Below are 27359 nucleotides of genomic sequence, written 5' to 3' on the forward strand. Positions count from 1 at the left end.
GGAAGAAAGTAGGGAAAAAATCTGACTAAAACTGGACCTTCCAACTGAGCTTTCCAAAATGTTTCCACTGGAGGGAACAGTTTAAAAAGAAAAAAAGGCTGTGGCTGAAATAATATAAATTTTAATAATAGTGTTTCTTCTGAGATACTCACTGACTGGCTCAAGTAAAAAAAAGTTAAAAAGGGGGAGGGCAAGGAGAACAGAGATGCACGATTTACACACTGTTTGTTAATGTGGCCCAGTGAAAAGAAAAGAATCAAGGTGTTGCAATGGCCCAGTCGAACTTGATTAAAATTCTGTGGTGGGACCTGAAGAGAGCTGTGCATGAATAAATCTCAATGAACTGAGGTACAATTGCAAAGAAGAGCAGGCCAAGATTCCTCCAAAGTGCTGAAGCTGGTTAAACAAGCTATTAAATTATGGGGTATACACAGGCTTGAATGGTCCATATGACAAAGACATACCAAAGGAAAGTGAGTTCATGAGACAACTGAAAGTAAAATCAAAGTAATTATGCATAAATGCTAAAGTGAATGCAAAGGTTGAAGGCTCAAACTTTTATGTATAGTGAAAACAGACAATGGGATATAGATTTAGACTGTATATTAGCGTCTTGGTCTGAAAAGAGGTGCCTTACACCTGTATTGTTTCTAATGATCTACAGCCATCGACTCTTCTGGCTGTATAAAGAAAAAAAGATGCAGAGAGTGCAAACGTCTGCCAAGGTAGTTCACTCTGGGCAGTATTTACCCCATATATCATTCCCCATGTAGCCGTAAGTTGTCAATTCAAACAATGGCAGTGAGAAACTTGGGTTTAAAAAGCTGTGTATTGGATTTTTATCACTTTGACTTTCAGATCAATTCTTTGACCTTGAAGGAGAAGCCAGAGGTCAATTTTCGACTAATAAATTGTTAAGTTGACCTTGAAGACCGTGGTGGATGTAAACCAAATTTGAACTCATTGTTAACATGACCCCACTCTACACCCCTACAAAGTTTTATCTGAATTCATTCAAACCTTTTAGAGCTATCACTAACCAAGCAACATGTTTAAGCATGCAAACGCTACCAAAACCATAACCTCCTTAGTTAAGGTATCAATCCTAAGAAAACTCAAAAAATGGCCGACAATTAGAGGTAGCTGTCACATCTTTCAGCCCAGAAGTTTTACACTTGGTATAGATTATTACTAGTTATATTATTTTCTTTCTGTTTGCTATTGTTAATAAAGGAAATTAATTGAAGAAATCAGGCCCCTTGCTGCCTGTATGAGAAACATGGATGCTATTGGTACTGGTTTTAAGTAAATATTCCTTTTTGAGATAACATTGTCGGATTTTCCTTCTCCAGCCTAATAATCTCATTGACACACTGTGAACTATAAAGACACATCTCCTGGATGCACTGGTACGCATCTTCAGTGATGTATCCTAGGGTCATCAGGTGTTTCGGGTCTCACAACATCATACACCCTCGCCCAGGCGACCCAGCCGGGGGTGATCAGGCCCCGACTTGCGTACCAGTAGCTACCCACGGATCAGCCCTCTTGATCCACAGCCACCTTGTGGCTTTCTCTGCCGCTTCACTCACAGCCTGGATGGCCCTCTTCTTGGCTGCCCCAGCCACGCCCAGCCGGCCTAGGACTTTGCAGAGTGATCGTCCTGCAAAGCCCCTACAACCCACTTCTATGGATTCATAGAAAGTCTTCCAGCCCCCTCCCCTGCACTCCTGCACTAGTTCCTGGTACTTTCCTCGTTTCCTTTCATTGGCCTCCTCAATCCGCTCTTCCCAGGGCACTGTGAGTTCCAGCATGATCAGCTGTTTTGAGGCCTCAGAAATAATTATCATGTCTGGCCGGAGTGATGTTTTTGCAATGTTCTGAGGGAACTTTAGTTGTTTACCCAGGTCAGCCTGTAGCTGCCAATCAAAGGCTGTGTTGAGGAGGCCAGTTGTCAAATGTGGGTGCACCTGGGCTTTCTCTCCAGCCTTAATAAAAGAGATTGCCTTCCTCAGAGCCTGAGGAAGTTGATGCTTGCTGGTGCTGATTGCTGAGGCAATCTTTTCAGCAACTACTCTGAGCACCTGGTCGTGCCGCCAACGATACCGACCATCGGCCAGGGCCCTTGGGCAGCTGCTAAGGAGGTGTTCTAGGGTCCCTCTTCCAGAGCACAGGGGACAGGCAGGTGTCTCGCTCTTTCCCCACAGATGGAGGTTTGCTGGGCTTAGCAGAGTGTCGTATACTGCCGAATCGGATCCGGTGGAAGTCTGCCTGCATGATGTTTGCCCAGGTGACCTTGCGCTGCAAGGTGCTCTCCCACCTTGTCCATGCTCCCTGCCGCTTGAGGCCTACAGCTCTACTTACTCGCTCCTCCTCCACACCTGCTCGGACCTCTTTCTGGAGTAGCTGGTGTCTCTCCTTTCCCTGTGCCCTGCTGACCTGGGCCTTTGGGAAGTACCCCAAGCCTGCTCCCCCTGTTGCTAAGACCCCCATCAGTGTTTTCTGCCTTAGGCGTGACTCCGCCACCTCAACTGCCTTCTCAGCCTTCCACTTTCTTCCTGTCCTTACCTCAATACCTGCTGATGCCACCTTGCAGTCTTTAGAATCTCTGTACTGTAGGGCTTCTCGTGTGCGAGCCACCTTGAACTCTTCTGTGAGACCACTGAAGGGTAGCTGCACGCTGTTGCTTGCCCCATACAAGGCAGCGCTGGTGAGACTGCGGGGAAGTCCCAGCCACTTACGAAGAAAGCCACTGATCTTTCTTTCAAGGGATTCCACAGTAGTTATTGGAACTGTATAGACAAGCAAGGGCCACAGGATTCGGGGCAGGATGGAATGCTGGTAGATCCAGGCTTTAAATCTTCCAGGCAGGCCAGACTTATCCACCTTAATGAGCCACACTCCCAGCTCCTCATTTGCCTTCTGAATAGCAGTAGTCTTTCAGGCTGGAGTCAAAGAGTTTCCCCAAGCTCTTAACTGGTTGTTCCGTTATGGATGGAATAATAGTTCCTGAAATTGAGAACCGGAACTTGTCCGTCACCTTGCCCTTCTTCTTGAAATGAAATGAACACACACAATATCGACTTAAATACACGCCATACCGTACAGTGCTGAAATGATTCAAAGCAGTGCAAGCATTTAGACAATTAAAACTGTAATTGATGGTGCATGGTTCACAGCGCATAACTACAATCAGTGCCCACCATCACATTATGAAAGTGATGAATTGTTATTTGTATTCATTATTTATGATGAATACTGATTGTACTTTAATCACATTTTTCATGGTGATTGTTGTTGTGAGCGATTTATGATGCAGATCTGCAACATAATTAAAGCGGCTTTTCTGTGTATTACGTAAAGTTATAAATAGTGTAAGTAAAATCAAATAACTCAAGGTGGGTTTGAAATGTAAACACTAATTGAACTATTGAACTATCTGTCCTAGTCACACAGCATACTGCACACACTTTGTATTGTTACTGGACCAGATCTCCAGATAATTGACTGAGCAGGACTCTAAACACCTAAGATGTGTATCAGGCTGCTAAAAGGAGAGAAAGGGAGAGGGTGATCAAAACAAAGGGTTGAGAAAAGGATGGATGGACTTCCTTTTGGGAGCATGTAAGATGAAGATTGATGTGGTGGCCTTTTGTTTATTTTTTTCAACAGTTCTTTGTGGCCTGGCTTCTGGACAGTGGAGGTCTGTATCACCAGGCTACAGAGCCAGTGGTGTTTATTTACGCTTTGAACACTGTGGAGACCTCAAAATCCCCAGAAAGGCTTTGAACGCTAGCCTTTCTTGTTTGTGTACAACTTAAAGGAACCATGGCATTAATTTTGCAGTCAAGTGCCACTAAATCCAACCATGAGCAACACAAATGCACACATACACAGGGCACCTTCTGCCTTCCTCTCAAGGGTTGAAATGTAATTTGAAACTGCACTGTAAGCTACTTAATCAAACCATTTGCTTGAGTACTCTGCTGTAACCTGTCATTTCACTTTACCAATGTAACATTTGCCAACCCTGTCCATCATGCTTAATGTTTAAATCTAATGTGATGGTCCCATGCAACACATGCTACATGATTCTTATTCGAGACACATTCTAAAGTCAAAGGTGGATGTCTGCTGTGTGCCAGAGGTAGCACTGATAGATGGACTGCCTGGTGTGACCTGATTCCTAAAAGCAACGTCCAGGACTGTGTGGCCTGCAAATTTCAGTAGTATTTGCTTCAAACTGGAGCAATCTAGATAAGGTATTTGTTAGTTGGGGGGGCGGGGGTCATGCAAAGTTGCATCTAGTGTGTGTAAATAGAGGAGCATATTTTAAAGCACTGGCTTCACTTTTCAGACCTGAAAGGTAGATACATCTTTTATACTGTCTTTGATTATTACCCAATCTTTAGGCTTTATGTTTAGACAAACATCCATGCATTATGCTGGTAAACACAAACATGAATGTGTTATGGTCCCACTCCTCTCGTTTGGAGTTTTTTTCGTTTTTCTTTCCCTCTTCTTTCCTTCTGTCCTTGTACTCTCAGGTGGAGCACTGGGCCAGGTTTTCCTGGACACCCTCCTTTTTGGCAAAATTTGTGTTCCTGGGCTTCAGCCATCGTACATGTTGGTAACCCTGGAAATTAAGTCTTGCAGTATTTAAGAACTGGCTGGTACTGTCATTTCTTGCTATGTCGCCTCACGGTGGGCATCAGGCTTGCCGTTGTAAACACTGTTTCCTTGTGTGTGTTTGGTCAGTAATCCTGCTTTTATGCATTTCTCCTGTTGAAAGCTGAACAACAGCTGAAAAAAGCTCCTCTGTTTCTCTTTACCTAAGGATCACAAGCTCCTTTCACTGGTACACTTACCCGCTTCACTCAAGCCGGTAACCTTTTTTGCACACCTGTCAGGCTGCTGCTTCATCTTTTTTTAGGACTCCCTTGGCCATCTGCATACTCACCCTCCTTCAACTGCAAAAGAGAACCAAGTAAGAACTGAATGGAAACTATCTAACTAATATCAAACTATCAAGAGCAATTGGTCATACTCGTCTGAACCTTAATCAATCCATGTTTTCCTCTCCTGCAGAAATCCCTGACCAGCTGCAGTAGGACCTGATTTACATTAGTATGTTATTCCTGCCTTTGCTGAGCCCTGGGCGCTTTGCTGTTTTGCAATAGATGATCTGAGTCCTGCTTTTTAGTCCTTGCTCCTGTTCATTATGAGAAACTGCAGCCAACAAGGTCTCAAATTAATTCATATAAAAGCTAAAGACACAGTGTAATGCCTAAAAAAAGAACAATAATGCTTCATGAGCAGTTAAAGTTTGAGTATTATCATCAAGAACTTTGAACATATATAAAACATATATTTTATCTTACAATGCATAAAATCTCTGTCTGTGTGTCTGTCAGGAGACAAGCAACCAACTTGCCACACAGGTACATCTTAGGCCCCTGAGCGTTTGTATCTATAGCAGATATCATGAGACCATGACATTGCCAAGCAGCCAACTAGCAACACACTAAAATGACCCATTTTTAGCATTGTGCACCTGTGATACCTCATAAAAGTGTGCTATTTTAATTTTTTACAGTAACTTTTAATTATATCCACAGGAGTTGAAGTAGGCATGATATAATATAATGTCATGACATTGCCTGGCAGCCACCTGGCAACTAGCTTAAATTACCCATTTTTAGCAAACAACCATCACTCCTATTTTTGATTAAGTTTTGTCAGTGTGAATAACTAAATCAGTTTCCTAAAGGCACCAACAATATTGTGGGATGGGCTAGTACTCGCTTCCGAAATCTGCACTTCCAAGTACATAAATCTATATGCTGAATTTGGTGTGATGCAATGAAATGCTCAAGAGTAAAAAAGAAATTGGCCTTGAAATTTTTGAGAAAACATGTTTTGTATTTTGATCTGATTTTGGTTTGGGTCAGCTCCACATGTTTTCTCTGCTTTTCTTACCTCTTAGAAAGGGTTGTTCAGTCTTGTTCATGCAATATTACTTTTCAAACTCTGCAGAGTACATTAACATCAGTCATTGTACTGAATATAATCCATTTACTGTAAATAAGCTTCAGACAGCCAAGTTTTCTTCACAAAGTTAAACAGCTTGTTCACACTGTTCACACCCAAACCCGTAATAACAACACGTGATGTGTGCATATATGTGTGCGGGAGCCTCTATATCTGGCTTTTTCCATATCACTGAAATCCCTTAAGCATTATGTTTATGTTTTCATGTACAGTACGCATATGTGTGGTGGTGCATTTGTGCATTTCTGTGTGAAAGTTAATTAATTCCCAGGACAGGAACACTCAGGGTTTACCCGATTATACATTTTATAATTGGGGTCTCCATGCTCTGTGCATGCAAAAACCTCAGCTGGGTACCAACGATGATGCTTCCATGAGCGTAGCGGTGGAGGCAGAAATAAACTGTTCAACAGATCAACAGTCCAGTCTTTCTTTTTACAACAGTGGATTAGTGTGCCATATTTACAGAACAGATTGGCTGGCCCAATTAAAGAAAAACCAGAACAAAAAGATAATTTCTCGAGAAAGAAGGAAAAATAATGTATATGTCCAACTTAAAGTGTATAATCCTAAACTAAATCAAACTAATAAATAAACACCTGGGCTAAACCCTCTTTAGCTAGGGCTCCCGGCAATAAAGTCACTGCGATCTGCTAAAATCATCATCAGACACACAAGAGTCTTCAAGAGCTGCTGCAACTTTTAACTATATAGTCAGCAGCAGCATAAATATATTCAGCAATGTCTGTGCTCTTTAACTTTTTGCAATCAACACATCCATCAATATCAAACAACATTTCCCCTACTTCATACCACACTTGGAATGTTCCCTTCCTGGAATTTCTCCCTGAAAGAGATCCAAAAACACCTGGACTGGTTTTTCAGTTCATACGTTTAATCTGCGCAGAGGCTAGCTGCAGTCAGGAGGAGAGGTGAGAAACAAATGAATCGTATACAAATCTTAAAACCATCACTTGCAATCAAACTAGCTTCATGACTTTAGAGCAATTGTGCCAGCAATCAGAAAAGAATCACTAGCCTATTACATTAGGCCTAACACTAAGGCTACGTTCACACTGCAGGCGAAAGCGCATCAAATCCGATTTTTTTGACCCTATGCGACCCATATACGATCATGGTATGACAGTGTGAACAGCACAAATCCGATATTTTCACATCCGATCTGGGTCACTTTCGTATGTGGTACTGAATCCGATACATATCCGATGTTTTAGAAACAGAAGCACCTCTATTGATTCACTAAATGGAAAAGCCAGATGGTCCCTTGTGTGAATGGCTCCTGAGAAATATTAAGATGTGTTCCTTTTGTATTCTGCTCCATGTGAGACGAGCCTATGGGAGAAACAGTTGGGAGTGAGCAGTTGAAGCTTGTTTGGCCTCCAGTTGACAAAGCAGGGATCTTAGCAGGTCAGGTGGAAAACAGCAGGGAAGATAAGCCCTTGTCTCCTGGGATGGGTTTACCTGCAGAGAGAAGGACTAAATTTGGACCCACCCTGGGAATTTCACGCTGTGATGCTCGGGATGTCTTGGGGTTTTTTTTTTTTTTTTTTTACCTTGGAGACAATTATGTACGCATTCAACTGCAGAAGACACAGTTGATATAATCATAGACTCAAGGTTAGCAGCCTGTAAAATTCAAAGCCAGGTAAGATGTGATTGCCATCTTCTAGAGGAAAATAAGAGCACGTTCATCTGTGAGGTAACATTTACCAAGAAAGAGACATGAGTTCCATCTGCTGGCCAAAGATGGAGAAACACCAAGTAGTAACAGGCATAATCGAACACAAACGGACTGTATGCACGCTGAGGTTTAACAACATTATTTAAATATCTAAATATACATTTGATTCAGTCTCTACCATAACCATTTATTAAAACTTGTATAAACATTGTTCTTTTTAAGGGGTTGACACTTTAAAATCAAAGAAATGTGTACAGTAAGATGCTGACAGCTTGCTTACAGCAAAAAGTAATGCTATTCTGTACTGAGTAAAATTTAAGCTCCAAAGTATAATCCTATGAGCTATTTGGTTAAAACTGAGCAGCTATTATTTTGGTGTTCCTACTGTAATCTCAATAAATGGTTAATTGCTGTAAAATATAAATGAATAGCATGTCTTATGTAACCTGAATTCTTGTCTTTTATGAACTATGACAAGACTCAAGTGTTAACCATCATGCCCTATTCTAACTACACCTTCCCACTGTTATTGGTCACACAGTCACTGGAAACCATAACACATTCTCATAAAAATGTAAAAATGCAAAATAATTGACTATAGCAATCAAACCTTTTAAGTAATTGAATTGAGTGGAGGAGAAATCATTCCCATGAGTCTTAGTATCACCAAAGAAAAAATAGTTATACTGTAAAAATTGATTTCCTTACAGTGTTCAGACATATTAATAAAGAACTATACATTAGTGCATGGACAACTTTTACACATAAATTGTTATTTGAAAAAAAGTTTTGATTATGCTGAACATTTTACAAATGATATACTAGAAATGTTTCTCAGTCTGACCGCATTTTGAATGCATCCATGTTTGCATTATCTGAGTGAGAGGAGTTCTGAGTGCAGATGCAGTCATTCACTCGTCATGAATCTTGACAGAAAGAACTTGATGTGTGCTGTGTGTAGAGGAATGTTAACAAGCAGAGCTCCTGCTGATAAAGTGAAGCTGACATCCATGCAGTGGCCACTCAAGTGAAAGTAAGGAATATTAATAAAGTGGCCTCTGTCATTTTTTTTGTTTTTCTGTTGTCTCATATCATTTTTAGTTTTTGCGTAAAACGTGTATGTACACTGTGTAAAATAGCTTGACAGGACAGATTTTAGTCTGTGTAGATTTTGTTGAAAGTAGCCCTCCTGCAGTCTACGCAGCTGCCTCCACAGCACCCTGACCTGTCTCCGTCTGAACCCACAGGGCCTCTTCCAAGCTGTACACACATCCATCCGCACATCCACAGTGTACAGTGTTAATTGTTGCTTAAGTTTGGAAGACTGCTGGCTTTGTTCCCAGCTCAGCCTGGGCGGGTGGGGTATGAGCCAATGAGTGGTGAAAAACAGACAGGATTGGGGGGTGGGGGTGTTGTTACAGCCTGTGCTGTTTCTTCCTGCCACAGTGTCCAGCACATTCACCCTGTGACCTACAGCCACAGAGAGAAATGGAGGGGACCAGGATAAAGAAAAGGGGAAATAACAAGATGGATAAGAGAGATGATGAAGTGGTGTTCCTTCGGAGGCAGATCGGACTGCTGCCTGCCGTGTCCTTCATCATTGGGACTGTGGTGGGCAGTGGGATTTTCATTGCACCGAAAGGAGTCCTGATGAACAGTGGCAGCGTGGGGTTATCTCTGCTGGTGTGGGTGCTATGTGGTGTCCTTTCTCTCTTTGGTAAGATGAATGACATTTCAGCTGATGTCTGCTTTTGTTCTACCTTTTTCCTGCTATTGTTCTTTGCACTTAAGTGTCAAATATGAGAAACAATGTGTTTTATGAGTAAATAGTGGTAAATGGGGCAGCCATTGAACTGGTGGACAGTTATAAGTATTTGGGGGTTGTTCTTGATAAGACTCTGTCCTTTGAGTCACATCTTGCTGCTACAGTGAAAAAGGTTCAACAAAGACTGTACTTTTTAAGGAGGTTGAGAGGTTTTAATGTTTCATCTGAAATGATGACTCTTTCTTATAAAAGTTTTATTGAATCTGTTTTAACCTTCTGTATCATTGCTTGGTACGGTAATATGTCCCCATAATAAAAAGACCAGACTTAACAACCTGGTTAAAGTGTCTGGCAAGATTTCAGGGAGGTCTCAGGTCCAGCTTGTGGACTTTTATAACAGGCAGGTGCTGAGGAAGGCAAGCTCTGTCCTGTTGTGTTCAGATCATCCTCTCTTTAATGATTTTCAACTGCTTCCATCAGGTCGTCGTTATAAAGTGCCTGCAGTGAAGACAAAGAGACATAGACTGTCTTTTGTACCTAGTGCTATTATCATAGTTAATAACACTAAACCATAAGTGTTGTTGCCATTGCACATTGCACTTTTTTGATGAAAAATCTAGGTTGTTTTATCAGGCTTATATTATATTATCTTGGTGAGTGTATGTGATGTGTTGGTTGTCTGTTTGTTTGTTTGTACGGACATACTGCAAATCAATTTCCCGTTAGGGACAATACAGTGACCATTGACCACCTAATCATAAAAGCCTAAACATTCACATTCTTTCTCTCACACAGCGCCTAAGCTACGACCTTGGCTCCCTGTTTATCTGCTCCTGCTGAGATGGGGCAGAAAACCTCTCCAGTATGTTCTGTTCTCTTCTAATCAGACAGATAAGGCGATGACTTTCTGCGAACAGTATTTCTTATAACTCAGCAGTATAATGCATCATGAAACAATATCATTCATTCACAATAAATCAGCAGTCTAATGTAATGCAAATCAGTTTAACAAATGCAATAGTTATCACCTTCTTCTAATTCAGGAGAATAATGCAAACTAAAACTACATAATAATTCACAATCTTTAATTAGGGTCTAACATGGCATAAAATAATATTATAATCCCACAATAGTAAAAAGCTAGATTTATGTTGGTGTCATGATTGCACAAGTGGACAGCCCAGTTCAGTCCTGGAAAGAGACACAAATCCATTTAGGGTTGCATCAAGAATGGCATGTGGTGCATGAAAAACCTGCCAAATCAAACATGTGGAGCTACCTGCAGCACTGTCAGTCTCGGTCGTTGTGTCCTTGGGCAAGACACTTCACCCGTTGCCTACTGGTGGTGGTCAGAGGGCCCGGTGGCGCCAGTGTCCGGCAGCCTCGCCTCTGTCAGTGCGCCCCAGGGTGGCTGTGGCTACAATGTAGCTTGCCATCACCAGTGTGTGAATGTGTGTGTGAATGGGTGGATGACTGGATGTGTAAAGCGCTTTGGGGTCCTTAGGGACTAGTAAAGCGCTATACAAATACAGGGAGTGCAGAATTATTAGGTAAATGAGTATTTTGTCCACATCATCCTCTTCATGCATGTGTTCTTACTCCAAGCTGTATAGGCTCGAAAGCCTACACCAATTAAGCATATTAGGTGATGTGCATCTCTGTAATGAGAAGGGGTGTGGTCTAATGACATCAACACCCTATATCAGGTGTGCATAATTATTAGGCAACGTCCTTTCCTTTGGCAAAATGGGTCAAAAGAAGGACTTGACAGGCTCAGAAAAGTCAAAAATAGTGAGATATCTTGCAGAGGGATGCAGCAGTCTCAAAATTGCAAAGCTTCTGAAGCGTGATCATCGAACAATCAAGCGTTTCATTCAAAATAGTCAACAGGGTCGCAAGAAGCATGTGGAAAAACCAAGGCGCAAAATAACTGCCCATGAACTGAAAAAGTCAAGCGTGCAGCTGCCAAGATGCCACTTGCCACCAGTTTGGCCATATTTCAGAGCTGCAACATCACTGGAGTGCCCAAAAGCACAAGGTGTGCAATACTCAGAGACATGGCCAAGGTAAGAAAGGCTGAAAGACGACCACCACTGAACAAGACACACAAGCTGAAACGTCAAGACTGGGCCAAGAAATATCTCAAGACTGGTTTTTCTAAGGTTTTATGGACTGATGAAATGAGAGTGAGTCTTGATGGGCCAGATGGATGGGCCCGTGGCTGGATTGGTAAAGGGCAGAGAGCTCCAGTCCGACTCAGACGCCAGCAAGGTGGAGGTGGATTACTGGTTTGGGCTGGTATCATCAAAGATGAGCTTGTGGGACCTTTTCGGGTTGAGGATGGAGTCAAGCTCAACTCCCAGTCCTACTGCCAGTTTCTGGAAGACACCTTCTTCAAGCAGTGGTACAGGAAGAAGTCTGCATCCTTCAAGAAAAACATGATTTTCATGCAGGACAATGCTCCATCACACGCGTCCAAGTACTCCACAGCGTGGCTGGCAAGAAAGGGTATAAAAGAAGAAAAACTAATGACATGGCCTCCTTGTTCACCTGATCTGAACCCCATTGAGAACCTGTGGTCCATCATCAAATGTGAGATTTACAAGGAGGGAAAACAGTACACCTCTCTGAACAGTGTCTGGGAGGCTGTGGTTGCTGCTGCACGCAATGTTGATGGTGAACAGATCAAAACACTGACAGAATCCATGGATGGCAGGCTTTTGAGTGTCCTTGCAAAGAAAGGTGGCTATATTGGTCGCTGATTTGTTTTGGTTTTGTTTTTGAATGTCAGAAATGTATATTTGTGAATGTGGAGATGTTATATTGGTGTCACTGGTAAAAATAAATAATTGAAATGGGTATATATCTGTTTTTTGTTAAGTTGCCTAATAATTATGCACAGTAATAGTCACCTGCACACACAGATATCCCCCTAAAATAGCTAAAACTAAAAACAAACTAAAAACTACTTCCAAAAACATTCAGCTTTGATATTAATGAGTTTTTTGGGTTCATTGAGAACATGGTTGTTGTTCAATAATAAAATTATTCCTCAAAAATACAACTTGCGTAATAATTCTGCACTCCCTGTACAGGCCATTTACCTTTTTTTTCACTGTTGTAAATAAGGGGAAGCTGAAAGTAGCTTTTAAAACTACTTAAAAGACATTCTAAAAATTTTGCCATTTAATAATTATAAAGTAAAAGTCATACTCTTATTTCTCCAAAACTCTGCTCTGCCTCTGGCCTATTAGGAGCCCTCTGTTATGCAGAACTGGGCACCACTTTTACAAAATCAGGGGGTCACTACACATACCTGCTGGAGACTTTGGGGCCTCTGCCTGCCTTCCTACGACTCTGGAATGAGTTTTTATTCATCAGGTATGGTTTTTACTGGTTCTAAAAAAATTTTTAACTGCCTCAAACATAATACTCACAAAGATATTGTCCACCTCTAGGCCATCTGTTGCGTCTTATGTCTCCCTTGCCTTTGGTCATTATGTGGTGGAGCCATTCTTCACACCCTGTGCTGCTCCCATAGTGCTCATCAGACTTGTCAGTATCCTTGGAGTGAGTGAGTGCTTTTATAACTCATCTGTGTCTGGAGCACTTTATGTGTAGAACAACACATATCTTTAACCAGTTCTTTGTCTTTGTGTCACTTCAGCGTTTGTCGTAGCCGTCAATTGCTGGAGTGTGAACATGGCCTTTCGCACTCAAGTCGCCTTGACTTTCATTAAGATGTTTGCCCTGGCCCTCATCATCGTCCCAGGGTTCATTGCACTGGCCAAAGGTGAGAGCACCTAATTGTTAAACCTAAGACAGAGTTGGTATTCAGCTCATTTATTCTCTCTGTCTTTGCAGGGAAGACAGAAAATTTCCAGAATGGTTTCGAGGTTGATTTGTTAACACTGGATAAGTTGCCACTGGCCTTCTATAGCGGCCTCTATGCCTATGGTGGATGGTAAGTGTACAGTGGTTTGAGGATCAGTGCAAATTCAATGTATTTTACTGTGTATCACACGGTATTCAAAACTCTTTCCCCCAGTAATAGTGAAAAGAACCATAAATTACATGACAATGTATGTACTGTAACTAACAATCAAAGCTTTATGTCTGAGTCTTGGCTTTCTCTTTTCCTCTAGGTTTAATTTGAACTTTATCACAGAAGAAGTCACAAACCCTAATAGGTATTTTAGCATGAAACATCTGCTATAGTCTGTCGTTTTTTTTGAAAACCAAGTTGCCTCCTGCTGTTATATCTCTCTGTGTGTATCCCGCTTTATCAGAAACATGCCACTGGCAATAATCTTGTCCATTGTGGCAGTGACAGTCTTTTATGTGCTTGTTAATGTGGCCTACTACACCATGATGACTCCCGCTGAGGTGCTTCTGTCAGATGCTGTGGCTGTGGTCAGTTCTATTTCTTGCTTTATGTATCATTAAAAAAAAAGGAAAAACTAGAGTAAATGTGGTATGTCACTGTTGGTCTGATCTGCTGTTTGTGCCTCTGCAGACATTTGCCAACCGTGCTTTTCAGGGGTTGGCTCCTGTGATCCCCGTTCTTGTTGCCATATCTTGCCTTGGAGCACTTCACGGTGGCTTCTTTGGGGCACCTAGGTAATCTGAGGACCATAAAGGTTTAGTATTGTCATTTTTTTTGTGTGTGTGCCTGAATTCTAATGAGAGCTCTGTGTTGCAGGATGCTGTTTGTGGGAGCCAGGGAAGGCCACTGGCCAGCCATCTTTTCCATGATTCACATCCGCAGACACACACCTTTACCTGCTGTGTTGTTCCTGGTAAACTACTTTTAAAACAGCTGAAGCAATCTAAACAAATAAATAGATGACTTATTCTATTTATTATGTTGCATTATTAAAATTGAGAATACGCAGTAAAACAATTATAACATTTTATTTGTATTAAGTTTATCCATGTCATATGAATAATAACAATAGGATCCAGGCACAGGATAAAGAGGCTGGTTGAAAATGGGAAACACAAAGCCTTAATCCAGATCTAAAGGAATGAGGGGTTGCACAGGGTCTGACAAAGAGATATAATGTGATACTCTTAAAATAGTGGCTTCATAACTATCTTGCTTGTGTCCCTGTGTCCCTTTAGTACCCCTTGGTAATTTTCATGTTAATCACTGGAGAGATTTACCAGCTCCTCAACTTTGCATCCTTTTCACGCTGGTTCTTCATCGCCTTGGTAACCTTGGGGATGCTCATACATCGATATCGTTTTCCTCTCCATCCAAGACCTTTTAAGGTTAGCATACTGAACTCAAAAAAACCTCCCTTTATCTTACTGCTGCACACTACGCTGACCAACTTGTTTTATTTGTTGTAATGTGAAGGTGCCCTTGGTCATTGGAATCACCTTCACAATGGTCTCCTTCTTCATTGTGGGTCTGTCTCTTTACTCTGACCCCTGGAACACAGGACAAAGTTGTGCTCTAACACTGACTGGTGTCCCAGTTTACTATGTTACTGTCTACCGCTTTCGTTTGCCCCGTAGATGCAGGCGCATATTTGGTAAGTTGTACCAATATTCTTCTTCAGAATGTATTAACATGATAGTTTTCGTCATGGGACTGAATTTAGTGGCTCTATTTTTAATATTAAACATAGGCATCTTTGGTAGTGTCAAATGATCATATATGCCTGCTTGTTTTTGTTAAGAAGGAAGAGGATGAGTGAAATCGAGAAACTCAGTTGCTTGTAGTGAACAAACTAATTCTGACTTTCCTCAATTCTCCCAGACTACTGCAGCAAACAGCTACAGATCCTTCTAGAAGTGGCTCAACAGGAAGTCCAGACTTACTGAAGACCCAAGAGGCATCCTGCATTCTACTTGCAGACTACACGGATACTACCTGGACAAAACATTAAGAAGACATTTTTAACAGTTTAAACAAATGTTTCATTTTGTACTACTTTTATATAAAGAGCCACGTGTTTAGAGAAACTAACTGCATCAATTATGCAAGTATGTAGTGTTTATACCAGAGACCTTACAAAAAAAGTACTTAAAGTTTCAAAGATGCACTCAAAATGTTCATTTTGAAACGTTAGTTAAAATGACATTTTTGAACAGACAACCTATGATAGTTTAAACCTTTATTGAAATATAAACAGAAATAAGCAGTCTTGCTACACAGTTTTTCAAATAAAATACGCTATGTGCAAAAGGGTTCATTGCTGTATTGAAGAATATTTCAGGGTGTAGAAATTACGCCTTGTCTCTACATTAAATTTGATCTGAGCAAGACAAAAGATCAAAGTTTGCTTATACCCAAAAACATAAGTAAAAAATCTTCATGTTATATGAGGCACCAACACATTGATTGTTGTCTTAGAAACACAGAGTTTAGTCAGGTACAAGGTCTGAAAACTGCTAGAAACCACAACATTTCACTCTTGCATACACAAGGACAATTACTGTGAGAATTTATGAAGTCATGTGATAAAGAAAGTCCTACAGTTAAATAAAGAAACAGTCCTGTTCCTGTTAGTGCTATTTGTCAAGGCCTATTACTAGCAATCCTCCATCACAATCTATTATTCTAAGTCAGCTCTAAGACGCTGACTCAAACTGCAGTGAAGCATCTTGAAAATATATCCTTTAAAATTTGTGTAGAAGCTAAATTATATATTAAAATGTGCAAATCAATTTGGTGTGGGCCTAATCATGTAGTGTTTACACAAAGAAAAAAAAAGGAAAAAGAAACAGGTGACACTGCTTAGCCATAGAATGTGTTTCGGCTTTCTGGCTATTTCAACTGAGGGATGAACTCAGACCAGCTGATGTTCGCCATACCAAGGTCGTCATCATCCAGACCAGAGAAGCTAACATCCAACAATAAATCGCTCAGGCTGTCATTCATGGTATCCAAGACGAGGCCCTCTGTGATTGAGCGATTGGCTGCTGTGGAACTGCCTCCCTGCAGAAGCTCTCTGGAGCAGCTACTTTTGAGGCATTCGGTGGGCGACTCTGCTGGTCCGGTCACTCTGGAGGGAGCAGATGTGAGCAGCTCTCTTGGGGAGTTAAACAGAGGCAAGTCTTTAAAGGGAGTGCTGCTGAAGCTGAAGGTGGTGTAGTCGTGTTGTGGAGTATCTGTGGGACCACCTGGTGTACGAATAGGGCTCAAGTGTAGAATATCTTGGCTTCCTTTGTCTACCGGGGTCACTTTAAAAGATGCAACATAAGAAGGTGGCTTGCTGGGGGTGGATGAGGTCAAATGGCTTCTACTTTTTATCGGGGTTTTGAATGAGAACTCCCTATCTGGGCTTTTCTGCCCATGCTTGTCTTCATCCAGCTCAATATGTGGATTGTCCTGGAATGTCGAAGCATCGGAGGCTACGCCAGAGTCAAAGAAATTACTTTCGTGGCAGAGGAGAACAGGCTCTTCATTCACAGAGAGAACCAAACGCTGTTTGCGCCGTGAGCTGCTGGCTTGTCTCTTTGGAGGAGCTTTGGGGGTCTCGCATTTAATCGGAACACATACCAGCTCCTCCTTCACTTCTACCTTAAAGTCCGTATTCTTCTGAGGAGATATCATCACAGCTGGGGAATCACTTTGTGTCACCTGTCAGACATGCAACCATTCCCATTAAAATCTTAGTGGTATGGGTGAAGTTCATACTCATCTCTATGCACATAATGTTGTCAATGTAAACTCTAGGGAGTTCCAAGAAATACTTGTTTTGAAAAGCAGTTTGCAACTTGCATAGCTTATGAAGTAAAACAACAACAACAACACATTTTAAAAAGCTGAAATATATGAGAAATTCATTACCTTCGGTGCTATGCGGACTCTCTTTGTTCCTCGTGAATTGTTCCCCTTCTGCTGGGAGCAGGGCGGAGGAAAAGGGGTAGAAGTGGATGGCAGGTAGACAGAAGGAGTGACGGGGAGCTGTATGGGCACCAAGTATGAATCGGTTCGAGGCAGAAGAGGTTTCATCTTTCTCTCTGAACACAGAAAACACATCAACATTGCACTACACATTTCCAAACTAAACAGCAGTTTGCCAACCTCTGACTTTTCTCAAGTCTCAAATTTATAAAACAACTCATACATTTCTTTTAACTCACCAGAGCTAGTTGGTGTTTTTCTTGCATCTGGAAGTGTCCTCTTTTGGTGCTGTGAAAAGTAAGATGAGACAGAAATTATATCAGTTAGGAGCCTTACTGTGCTGCCACCTAACAACAATAACTTGGCGTTCTGTCCAAAATTTGGCCCTTCATAGCCGACCCTACATCTTTACTGATATGAGAGGAATAAAAGCTTTATGATTGTATGGATACCAGACATTAGGAGAAACAAGTGCTCTTAAAGCACATTAGCCTTTCAGGCTGACTTCAGCCTCTCTGCTTCCCTGCTGCTCTCGTCTCCTCCTGCAACAAAAACAGGTGTAGCTACACTCTGTGGGTCTGAAAGTCTGGTGACAAATAGATTCATGAACGTTCAGATTTTTCTGAGGTTGTGACTTGAAGATGGCTCCTGAAGAACTAAAAGAAAAGAAAAAGAAAGGGGCTAAATCAGTCTTACTTGATTAGCCAGTAAAAGCATTGGCACAGGAACAGTGGCAGTCACTGGATCACAGCCCGGCTACAGAGAGAGATGTGAAGTGAGATTAGGGGGAAAATAAGATGAAAAACAACATGAGGAATCTCAAAACACTCTCAAGGTGTCAGCCATAAAAACAAACAAACAATTGAAAGACAAGGATCCAAGAATAATCATTATATAAACACAAGGTAAAACAATAAGCATTTAACAAGCATTCTTGCAACAAAACATTCAGGCCAAGTACCACAAATGTTCCCAGATATCACCGATGTAAAAGCAACGAGTCAGCTGCACTCACCTTGTACACATGATCAAGTGTGAGGCATCGATTGGCTTCAGGTCGGATAGTCCAGAAAGACATTTTACCATCTGGAGACGTTTCACGAATGAACAGGTCATGCACAGAGAGGTTATGGCGGATGGAATTCTGCAATTATAAATGAAAAAGTATTTGAAAACTGCTGCTTGCTGCAGAGCTGTGAACATATCACACTTTCAGCAGCTCTGAAGTACCTTCCAGCCTGGTTTGGCCACATCTCTATAGTAAGGGAAGTTGTTCTCAATCCACATGTAAATCTCGTTTAGGGTCATCCTCCTGTTCTTTCTGCTATTGATAGCAAACTGGATCATGGCCATGTAGGAGTATGGTGGCCTCTCTGAAATGGGTTGCTGAGGAGCTTCTGCACTGGTATGTGTATCGTGTGCCTATATGACAAAAAACAAACAAACAACAGTCAATAAATCTGACAGTGTAACTATTTTCTGTAATCAGACTACTATTGCTGTCATTATAAATCACAGTCATGACCAATTGGTTACGAAAGGGTGTTTAGGGAACATGTAGCAACATGTCTGGGGTTAATGTTGCCTTCAGACAAGTTTGTGTCGGCACATAAAGGGCAAGGGAAAAAAAGCAGTTAACAAGAAAAAGCTCTGAACCTGAAAAGTCTGTAGTAAAGGGTTCTGGTTCTCCTTGCTGCTGAGCTGCTTTGTAGAATTTGGCTCCAAGGCACATGTGCTCATCCTACCAAGGCTGTCATCTAAAGGACTGTAATTGACATCCTTATTCCCTAGTATCAGACAGAGGAAAAACAAGCACTAAATTCCACACTTATACTTTAAGTATTATCCTAAACATTAATAAAAGAAATTTTTTTCCGTACATGGTTTAATTTCAGTTAGAAGTTTGTCACCTGGGAAACTGCGTGTAGTTTCAGCTTTGACTTTATGTCCTTCTGTACTCCTTGTAGCAGCCGCTTCAGCAGCAGACTGAGGATCAGCTCCATAGTCCCACTTGTTGCCACTCCCACTCAGAAGAATGAACTTGTTTGGGCCCTGGGCACCACATTCATTGCCTTTAGCTGTGAGGTCCCCAATAACGCTTTGAGCTTCTACTTTTTCGGGACTGACAACCACCTGAGTATCAGACTTGGATGGATGGTCCATGATGCGGATACCACCAGGAAAGCTCTGAACAGCAGCTGGTATTGACGGATCTTTGGAGCCTGATTCTCCAGGCTGTGAATCCGTCGCATTTTGATGAAAAGGCAGTTTTCTTCTTTTGAGAATCCGGGGTCTCGTCGGGCTCCGTCTCATGGTCAGATCATTGAAATGTGCCAAGTTGTTCAGAGGTATTCTGCACAAAAAACACAAACGAGCCTGAACAACGGAGATTAACTGTTACAACAAGAGTTAACAGTAACGGTAACGTTTAGCTGGGAGATGGAAATTATCAAGTCAGTTACTGGCGTTAGCCATCAAGTCCGTTCACAGCAATTCAGTCTAGATCAACTCGGAAAACTCACCGATTTAGCTCAAATACTGATCATAATAAATCGTACACTAAACGGGTTAAATGTCATCTAAGTAAAACCAAGTCCGCACCTTTTTTCTTTTCTTTTATATCTTGAACTCCTCACTTAAGCGGCTGATTTTCTTCAGTTAGTGATGTTTCCGGACGATTTCAAGCTTCTCGAACAACAGACGTTAGCTAATGTTTTTAACCTTCTGGGTTTGTTCAAAATCACAATCCTTTCAGCTTGTTCGTTGCAAAAAGTGTCCACCAATAAATTAGGTGTGTAATTTTTATTATTTTTATGGGGGGTTGTTGCTATTTTTACTGCATAAAGTTTTTAACTAACATCAGTTCTTTTCATAAATATAAAATACTCATTCCTTTTTTTCTTTTACATTTTAACCTTTAAGAAAACAGTTTGTTTGTACAATGTACTTGTTGGAAGACAACCTCAAAACTCACCATTTCATTTATTCGCATGCTACTGGATTTTCTTGTATTATTAATGGTAGAGTCTGGGACATGAAATCGATTAACAGCAACATCGATTATTATGAATTGTTATTTTTGTGCATGGAAAGCAAACCAGATAAAACTCCCACTCAGCTTATTCGTGGCAAAATGGCCACCTTTTGTTTAGGTTTATAAAATACTATCAAATTTATATATATATATATATATATATATATATATATATATATATATATATATATTTTTTTTTTTTTTTTTTCCACTTTGACCGACTTGATTTTTTAAATTAGCATCAGTTCTGGTCATGAAAACCAAAATTTCATTCAAATTCCGAATTTCAACCCTTTCAATACCAGTTAGATCACATAATTGTAATGATCTACAAAAAGATAAAATAATAAAATGACTATTTTCCCCAAATAATACATACAATCTGATTTCTTTTTCCCCCCTGATTGCAGTTAGATGTATATCAGTAATTAACAGTATCAATGATTATATAGTCATCATACTTTTTTTTTTTTTTGCACAGAAAAGCAGAAAAACTCCCACTCAGCATGTTCATGGCCAAAAGTGGCCACCTCCTGTTTACATTTAGAAAATGCTATAAAATGAATATATGTTAAAACAATTTCCATTTGATTTTTCAAACTGGCATCAGTCCTTGCCATAAAAACCAAACTTTTATTCTGATTCCCCCCCCCCAGTGGCTGAGGTCACCAGCATGCGTCCCAGCTTTTCCAGGATCATTAGGTTTTAGACTCCACCAACTCCTGTGAAGTGGTTTCTAAGGGACAAAGACATTGTATTTCAAGACATCCAGGAGACTATAGAAAAAAGCCAGCACCCAGCAGCTAGTTTTCCTTCAGCAACTCAAGGTGCCAACATCCTGTCTAGGTCATCCACACTATTCAATTGTGCAGACCAGGATTGCTTCTTGCTTCAGGCTTCCTCTATTCCCCATCACTGACTGCTGGTTCCCTGTGTGTTGTTGTCAAAATAAGCCCATTCCTCCGTTGCTTTGGGATGTGGGATATTGGCATCGTAGTTTTGGTGAAGGAAAAAGACAGACAACAAAATCTTTGCCTGTTGCAACTGGACAAGCTGGTTTTTCCTTCACTCAGTTGCCAGCCCTTCTTGCCAGAAAAAATTGATCTGGAAGGTGTTAGGCTTACTTGTAGCAGTAGCACTGACTGCACCTGTATAAACTCCAGGACAGAACTACAAAGTGTTTGTTGCTGTTTGCGTTGCAGCTGCGAACTCTGCAAAATGTCCTGTGAGGGTTTTTTTTTTTCAAGAGTTAATATTTTGGGTATGGTATCTTTTTTTTTTTTATTAAAAATACAAGAATAAAGGTGCTTTTAGCATTTGCTGTTTGATTGCAGTTTGTCTTGCAAATACATATTTGTGCTGCAGAATCATGCACAAACAAACTATTATCTGAGAACCTCAAGATCAAACCTGTGTCAACATCGTGTCATTCTTTTGGTCCATTGGAATGCGGTAAGCCATCATACGGTCCTATTGGAAACTAAGAACATCACATGAAATTGCTTATTTGGGCAAAAATGGATAAATGATGTCATTTGTTGAAAAAAATATTACAAACTACCATTTTCATGCGGTGAGTTTAGAATAAAATCAATTTTACCCAAATTGCATGATTCAGTACCGTCACTAACAAGGAATTAAACATTTTTGAACAGACAATCTATGATAGTTTACACCTTTAATGAAATATAAACAGAAATACCTCAATGCACGGCAAAACCTCACTAAACCATCAAGTTTCACATCAACAAAGGACTAATGAAGTCATAGGTATGCAACACTTTGTGGCATCTTTAAAAACAGGTATTTATCCTCCAGAGTTGGGGCTGCAAAAACTACAGTGAATATTAAACTCCAAGACTGTGTGAATGAAGTCACTGCATGCATTTTTTGTAGGTTAAAGGTGCCCTGGAAATGAGTGATATTAGCATACACAAGGACAATTACTGTGAGAATTTATGAAGTCATGTGATAAAGACAGTTCTACAGTTAAATACAGAAACAGTCCTATCCCTGTTAGTGCTATTTGTCAAGGCCTATTACTAGCAATCCTCCATCACAATCTATTATTCTAAGTCAGCTCTAAGACGCTGACTCAAACTGCAGTGAAGCATCCTGCTGGCTGATCAGAAAATATCACATACTTTAAAATTTGTGTAGAAGCTAAATTATATATTAAAATGTGCAAATCAACATACATATACACTTACATATTTCTCTTCTTATGCATGCTCTTCAAGAAGACAGACAAATAACACAAATAAGGAAAACCATAAAACACAAAGAGGCCCAAATATGTGAAGAAATTCAAAGAAAAAGAAGTGACACCGAGGCAATCATTGACTGATCCAATGAATGAAAAACTCAAAGGTAAAACCATCAAACAGTAATTGAGACTGAAGCATCCCTGTAATCTATTTATCAATGTTACATTTCCCCCCTCATGTGGTAGCCAGAACCCTCCAGCAGCAAAGCAGATGTAAAAGAAACTTGAAGCTAAAAGCTCCTAAACTACTGCAAATAGGAGGTCTGAATAAGTCTCCAATAAGAAGTTTAAAATTGCAGCATCAAGTGGGCCTTATTTGAAGTTGTTTTGGTATAATCATAGGTATGCTTCTGAATATTTGACAACCAAAGTAAATCAGAGCACTCTAGAGCACTACAAGATTTCTTCCTACATCAACAGCCTCGCCTTCTATTGAGAGAAATCCTCTTCAATATGGACAGTTCGGATGGTTTAAATAGTGTCAGATCTAAATTTGTTTCTGTCTTGCTGCTTTGGTGTGGGCCTAATCATGTAGTGTTTACACAAAGAAAAAAAAAAGGGAAAAAGAAACAGGTGACACTGCTTAGCCATAGAATGTGTTTCGGCCCTCTGGCTATTTCAACTGAGGGATGAACTCAGACCAGCTGATGTTCGCCATACCAAGGTCGTCATCATCCAGACCAGAGAAGCTAATATCCACCAATATCTTGCTCAGGCTGTCGTTCATGGTATCCAAGACGAGGCCCTCTGTGATTGAGCGATTGGCTGCTGTGGAACTGCCTCCCTGCAGAAGCTCTCTGGAGCAGCTACTTTTGAGGCATTCGGTGGGCGACTCTGCTGGTCCGGTCACTCTGGAGGGAGCAGATGTGAGCAGCTCTCTTGGGGAGTTAAACAGAGGCAAGTCTTTAAAGGGAGTGCTGCTGAAGCTGAAGGTGGTGTAGTCGTGTTGTGGAGTATCTGTGGGACCACCTGGTGTACGAATAGGGCTGAAGTCCAGAATATTTTGGCTTCCTTTGCCCACCGGGGTCACTTTCCAAGACTCAAGTGCAACATAAGAAGGTGGCTTGCTGGGGGTGGATGAGGTCAAATGGCTGCTACTTTTTATCGGGGTTTTGAATGAGAACTCCCTATCTGGGCTTTTCTGCCCATGCTTGTCTTCATCCAGCTCAATATGTGGATTGTCCTGGAATGTCGAAGCATCGGAGGCTACGCCAGAGTCAAAGAAATTACTTTCGTGGCAGAGGAGAACAGGCTCTTCATTCACAGAGAGAACCAAACGCTGTTTGCGCCGTGAGCTGCTGGCTTGTCTCTTTGGAGGAGCTTTGGGGGTCTCGCATTTAATCGGAACACATACCAGCTCCTCCTTCACTTCTACCTTAAAGTCCGTATTCTTCTGAGGAGATATCATCACAGCTGGGGAATCACTTTGTGTCACCTGTCAGACATGCAACCATTCCCATTAAAATCTTAGTGGTATGGGTGAAGTTCATACTCATCTCTATGCACATAATGTTGTCAATGTAAACTCTAGGGAGTTCCAAGAAATACTTGTTTTGAAAAGCAGTTTGCAACTTGCATAGCTTATGAAGTAAAACAACAACAACAACAACACATTTTAAAAAGCTGAAATATATGAGAAATTCATTACCTTCGGTGCTATGCGGACTCTCTTTGTTCCTCGTGAATTGTTCCCCTTCTGCTGGGAGCAGGGCGGAGGAAAAGGGGTAGAAGTGGATGGCAGGTAGACAGAAGGAGTGACGGGGAGCTGTATGGGCACCAAGTATGAATCGGTTCGAGGCAGAAGAGGTTTCATCTTTCTCTCTGAACACAGAAAACACATCAACATTGCACTACACATTTCCAAACTAAACAGCAATTTCTATTAGTTTGCCAACCTCTGATCTTTCTCAAGTCTCAAATTTATAAAACAACTCATACATTTCTTTTAACTCACCAGAGCTAGTTGGTGTTTTTCTTGCATCTGGAAGTGTCCTCTTTTGGTGCTGTGAAAAGTAAGATGAGACAGAAATTATACCAGTTAGGAGCCTTACTGTGCTGCCACCTAACAACAATAACTTGGCGTTCTGTCCAAAATTTGGCCCTTCATAGCCGACCCTACATCTTTACTGATATGAGAGGAATAAAAGCTTTATGATTGTATGGATACCAGACATTAGGAGAAACAAGTGCTCTTAAAGCACATTAGCCTTTCAGACTGACTTCAGCCTCTCTGCTTCCCTGCTGCTCTCGTCTCCTCCTGCAACAAAAACAGGTGTAGCTACACTCTGTGGGTCTGAAAGTCTGGTGACAAATAGATTCATAAACGTTCTGATTTTTCTGGCCCTTCTCGGCTTACTGCTGCCTGAGTGCGATTTAAAGATGGCTTCTGAAGAACTACAAAAAAAAAAAAAAAAAAAAAAAAAGAAAGGGGCTAAATCAGTCTTACTTGATTAGCCAGTAAAAGCATTGGCACAGGAACAGTGGCAGTCACTGGATCACAGCCCGGCTACAGAGAGAGATGTGAAGTGAGATTAGGGGGAAAATAAGATGAAAAACAACATGAGGAATCTCAAAGCACTCTCAAGGTGTCAGCCATAAAAACAAACAAACAATTGAAAGACAAGGATCCAAGAATAATCATTATATAAACACAAGGTAAAACAATAAGCATTTAACAAGCATTCTTGCAACAAAACATTCAGGCCAAGTACCACAAATGTTCCCAGATATCACCGATGTAAAAGCAACGAGTCAGCTGCACTCACCTTGTACACATGATCAAGTGTGAGGCATCGATTGGCTTCAGGTCGGATAGTCCAGAAAGACATTTTACCATCTGGAGACGTTTCACGAATGAACATGTCATGCAGAGAAAGGTTATGGCGGATGGAATTCTGCAATTATAAATGAAAAGAAAAAGTATTTGAAAACTGCTGCTTGCTGCAGAGCTGTGAACATATCACACTTTCAGCAGCTCTGAAGTACCTTCCAGCCTGGTTTGGCCACATCTCTATAGTAAGGGAAGTTGTCCTCAATCCACATGTAAATCTCTTTGAGGGTCATCCTCCTGTTCTTTCTGCTATTGATAGCAAACTGGATCATGGCCATGTAGGAGTACGGTGGCCTCTCTGAAATGGGTTGCTGAGGAGCTTCTGCACTGGTATGTGTATTGTGTGCCTATATGACAAAAAACAAACAAACAACAGTCAATAAATCTGACAGTGTAACTATTTTCTGCAATCAGACTACTATTGCTGTTATTGCAAATCCCAGCTGTGACCAACTTGTCAAGAAAGGGTGTTTAGGGAACATGTAGCAGTATGTCTGGGGTCAATGTTGCCTTCAGAAAAGTATGCACCCCCCCTCAAAAAAATAAAACAAGGCAGGTAAGTGACAAGAAAAAGCTCTGAACCTGAAAGGTCTGTGGTAAAAGTTTTTGGTTCTCCTTGCTGCTGAGCTGCTTTGTAGAATTTGGCTCCAAGGCACATGTGCTCATCTTACCCAACCACTGAATGTTGGTAAGGCTGTCATCCAATGGACCACAGTTTACATCCTTATTCACTAGTATCAGACAGAGAGGGAAAAAAGCACTGAATTCCACACTTATACATTAAGCATTATCCTAAACATAAAAAAAAAAACACTTTAAATTATTATTTAATTTCAGTTAGAAATTTGTCACCTGGGAAATTGCTTGTAGTTTCAGCTTTAACTGTATGTCCTTCTGTACTCCTTGTAGCAGCCGCTTCAGCAGCAGACTGAGAATCAAGTCCATAGTCCCACTTGTTGCCACTCCCACCTCCATTCAGAAGAATGAACTTGTTTGGGCCCTGGGCACCACATTCCTTGCCTTTAGCTGTGAGGGCCCCAATAACACTTTGAAGATTTGCTTTTTCCGGAATGACAACCACCTGAGTATCAGACTTGGATGGATGGTCCATGATGCGGATACCATCAGAAAAGCTCTGAGCGGCAGCTGGTTTTGACGGTTCTTTGGAGCCTGATTCTCCAGGCTGTGAATCCGTCGCATTTTGATGAAAAGGCAGTTTTCTTCTTTTAAGAATCAGGGGTCTCCTCGGGCTCCGTCTCATGGTCAGATCATTGAAATGTGCCAAGTTGTTCAGGGGTATTCTGCACACACACACACACACACACACACAACTACAAATGAGAATGAACAACGAAGATTAACAGTTACAACAAGAGTAAACAGTAACATTATATAATAGCTACGGGACTCGAGAAACGTTTGGCCCCCTAACCATTTTGACAATTATTGAAACATTAGCATATAACTTACATTAAAGTCAGCAACTGATTTGTGTCGTTATACCTAAACAAATTCAATTTTTCCAGCGTTAGGTTTTCTTGCACCTGACGATAAAAGCTAACGCTAGCGTACGCTGAGGTAGTCTGCTAAGCTACGTTAGCAAGGTGCCTAGTTCACTACACTGCTCCAACAAACGGCAAAAAACCTGACCTTCATATTACTGCGAAGTTTCAGAAGATTCCGTTTAGCTTGAGTCCAACCAGTAATGGTTCATATTCGTGTTTAAAATAACCGAAAACATCTAAAACAGTCTTTTATTTAATGTTATTTACATGACGTCAATACGATTCACACGCGATTTTGAATTTTGGCGCTGTGGGTGCGGCCTCCCGTCACTTTGATCACGTGAA

General features: G+C 41.1%; 3 protein-coding genes and 1 pseudogene across 6 annotated transcripts; 1 reads left to right on the forward strand and 3 right to left on the reverse strand.

Annotated features, from left to right (window-relative positions):
* Nucleotides 1-1502: 1502 nt before the first annotated feature.
* LOC146649815 (uncharacterized) lies at nucleotides 1503-4619 on the reverse strand (annotated as a pseudogene).
* Nucleotides 4620-9172: 4553 nt separating this feature from the next.
* LOC146649816 (cystine/glutamate transporter) lies at nucleotides 9173-15492 on the forward strand. Its single transcript, XM_085387016.1, has 12 exons — nucleotides 9173-9470; nucleotides 12773-12899; nucleotides 12977-13092; nucleotides 13186-13311; nucleotides 13383-13482; nucleotides 13664-13708; nucleotides 13808-13931; nucleotides 14035-14138; nucleotides 14221-14317; nucleotides 14643-14792; nucleotides 14881-15058; nucleotides 15286-15492. The coding sequence occupies exons 1-12, from the start codon at nucleotides 9242-9244 to the stop codon at nucleotides 15348-15350; spliced, it is 1461 nt and encodes a 486-aa protein (XP_085243142.1). The 5' UTR covers nucleotides 9173-9241; the 3' UTR covers nucleotides 15351-15492.
* A 138-nt stretch (nucleotides 15493-15630) lies between these two features.
* LOC146649817 (forkhead box protein M1-like) lies at nucleotides 15631-20052 on the reverse strand. Of its 3 annotated transcripts, XM_085387014.1 has the most exons (9): nucleotides 19981-20052; nucleotides 19260-19732; nucleotides 19036-19166; nucleotides 18610-18801; nucleotides 18395-18523; nucleotides 18076-18135; nucleotides 17619-17667; nucleotides 17323-17495; nucleotides 15631-17112 (listed from the first exon to the last, which is right to left on the reverse strand). In XM_085387014.1, the coding sequence occupies exons 2-9, from the start codon at nucleotides 19690-19692 to the stop codon at nucleotides 16297-16299; spliced, it is 1983 nt and encodes a 660-aa protein (XP_085243140.1). In that variant the 5' UTR covers nucleotides 19693-19732; nucleotides 19981-20052; the 3' UTR covers nucleotides 15631-16296. The 3 variants fall into 3 exon arrangements, with proteins under 3 accessions (XP_085243140.1, XP_085243139.1, XP_085243141.1); XM_085387013.1 differs by lacking the exon at nucleotides 19981-20052 and having other exon boundaries at nucleotides 19260-19908; XM_085387015.1 differs by lacking the exon at nucleotides 19981-20052 and having other exon boundaries at nucleotides 19290-19907.
* A 1777-nt stretch (nucleotides 20053-21829) lies between these two features.
* Nucleotides 21830-27324, reverse strand: LOC146649818 (forkhead box protein M1-like). Of its 2 annotated transcripts, none has more exons than XM_085387178.1 (9): nucleotides 26980-27151; nucleotides 26362-26810; nucleotides 26092-26240; nucleotides 25665-25856; nucleotides 25445-25573; nucleotides 25126-25185; nucleotides 24634-24682; nucleotides 24328-24500; nucleotides 21830-24114 (listed from the first exon to the last, which is right to left on the reverse strand). In XM_085387178.1, exons 2-9 carry the CDS (start codon nucleotides 26768-26770, stop codon nucleotides 23293-23295), a joined length of 1983 nt encoding a protein of 660 aa, XP_085243304.1. In that variant the 5' UTR covers nucleotides 26771-26810; nucleotides 26980-27151; the 3' UTR covers nucleotides 21830-23292. The 2 variants fall into 2 exon arrangements, with proteins under 2 accessions (XP_085243304.1, XP_085243303.1); XM_085387177.1 differs by lacking the exon at nucleotides 26980-27151 and adding an exon at nucleotides 27160-27324 and having other exon boundaries at nucleotides 21831-24114.
* Between the last annotated feature and the right edge of the window lie 35 nt (nucleotides 27325-27359).

The sequence above is a fragment of the Rhamphochromis longiceps genome, linkage group LG17, assembly GCF_057381845.1.
Source record: "Rhamphochromis longiceps isolate RC_006_pf linkage group LG17, R_longiceps_female_GT1.1, whole genome shotgun sequence".
In the NCBI taxonomy this organism is placed as follows: Eukaryota; Metazoa; Chordata; class Actinopteri; order Cichliformes; family Cichlidae; genus Rhamphochromis; species Rhamphochromis longiceps.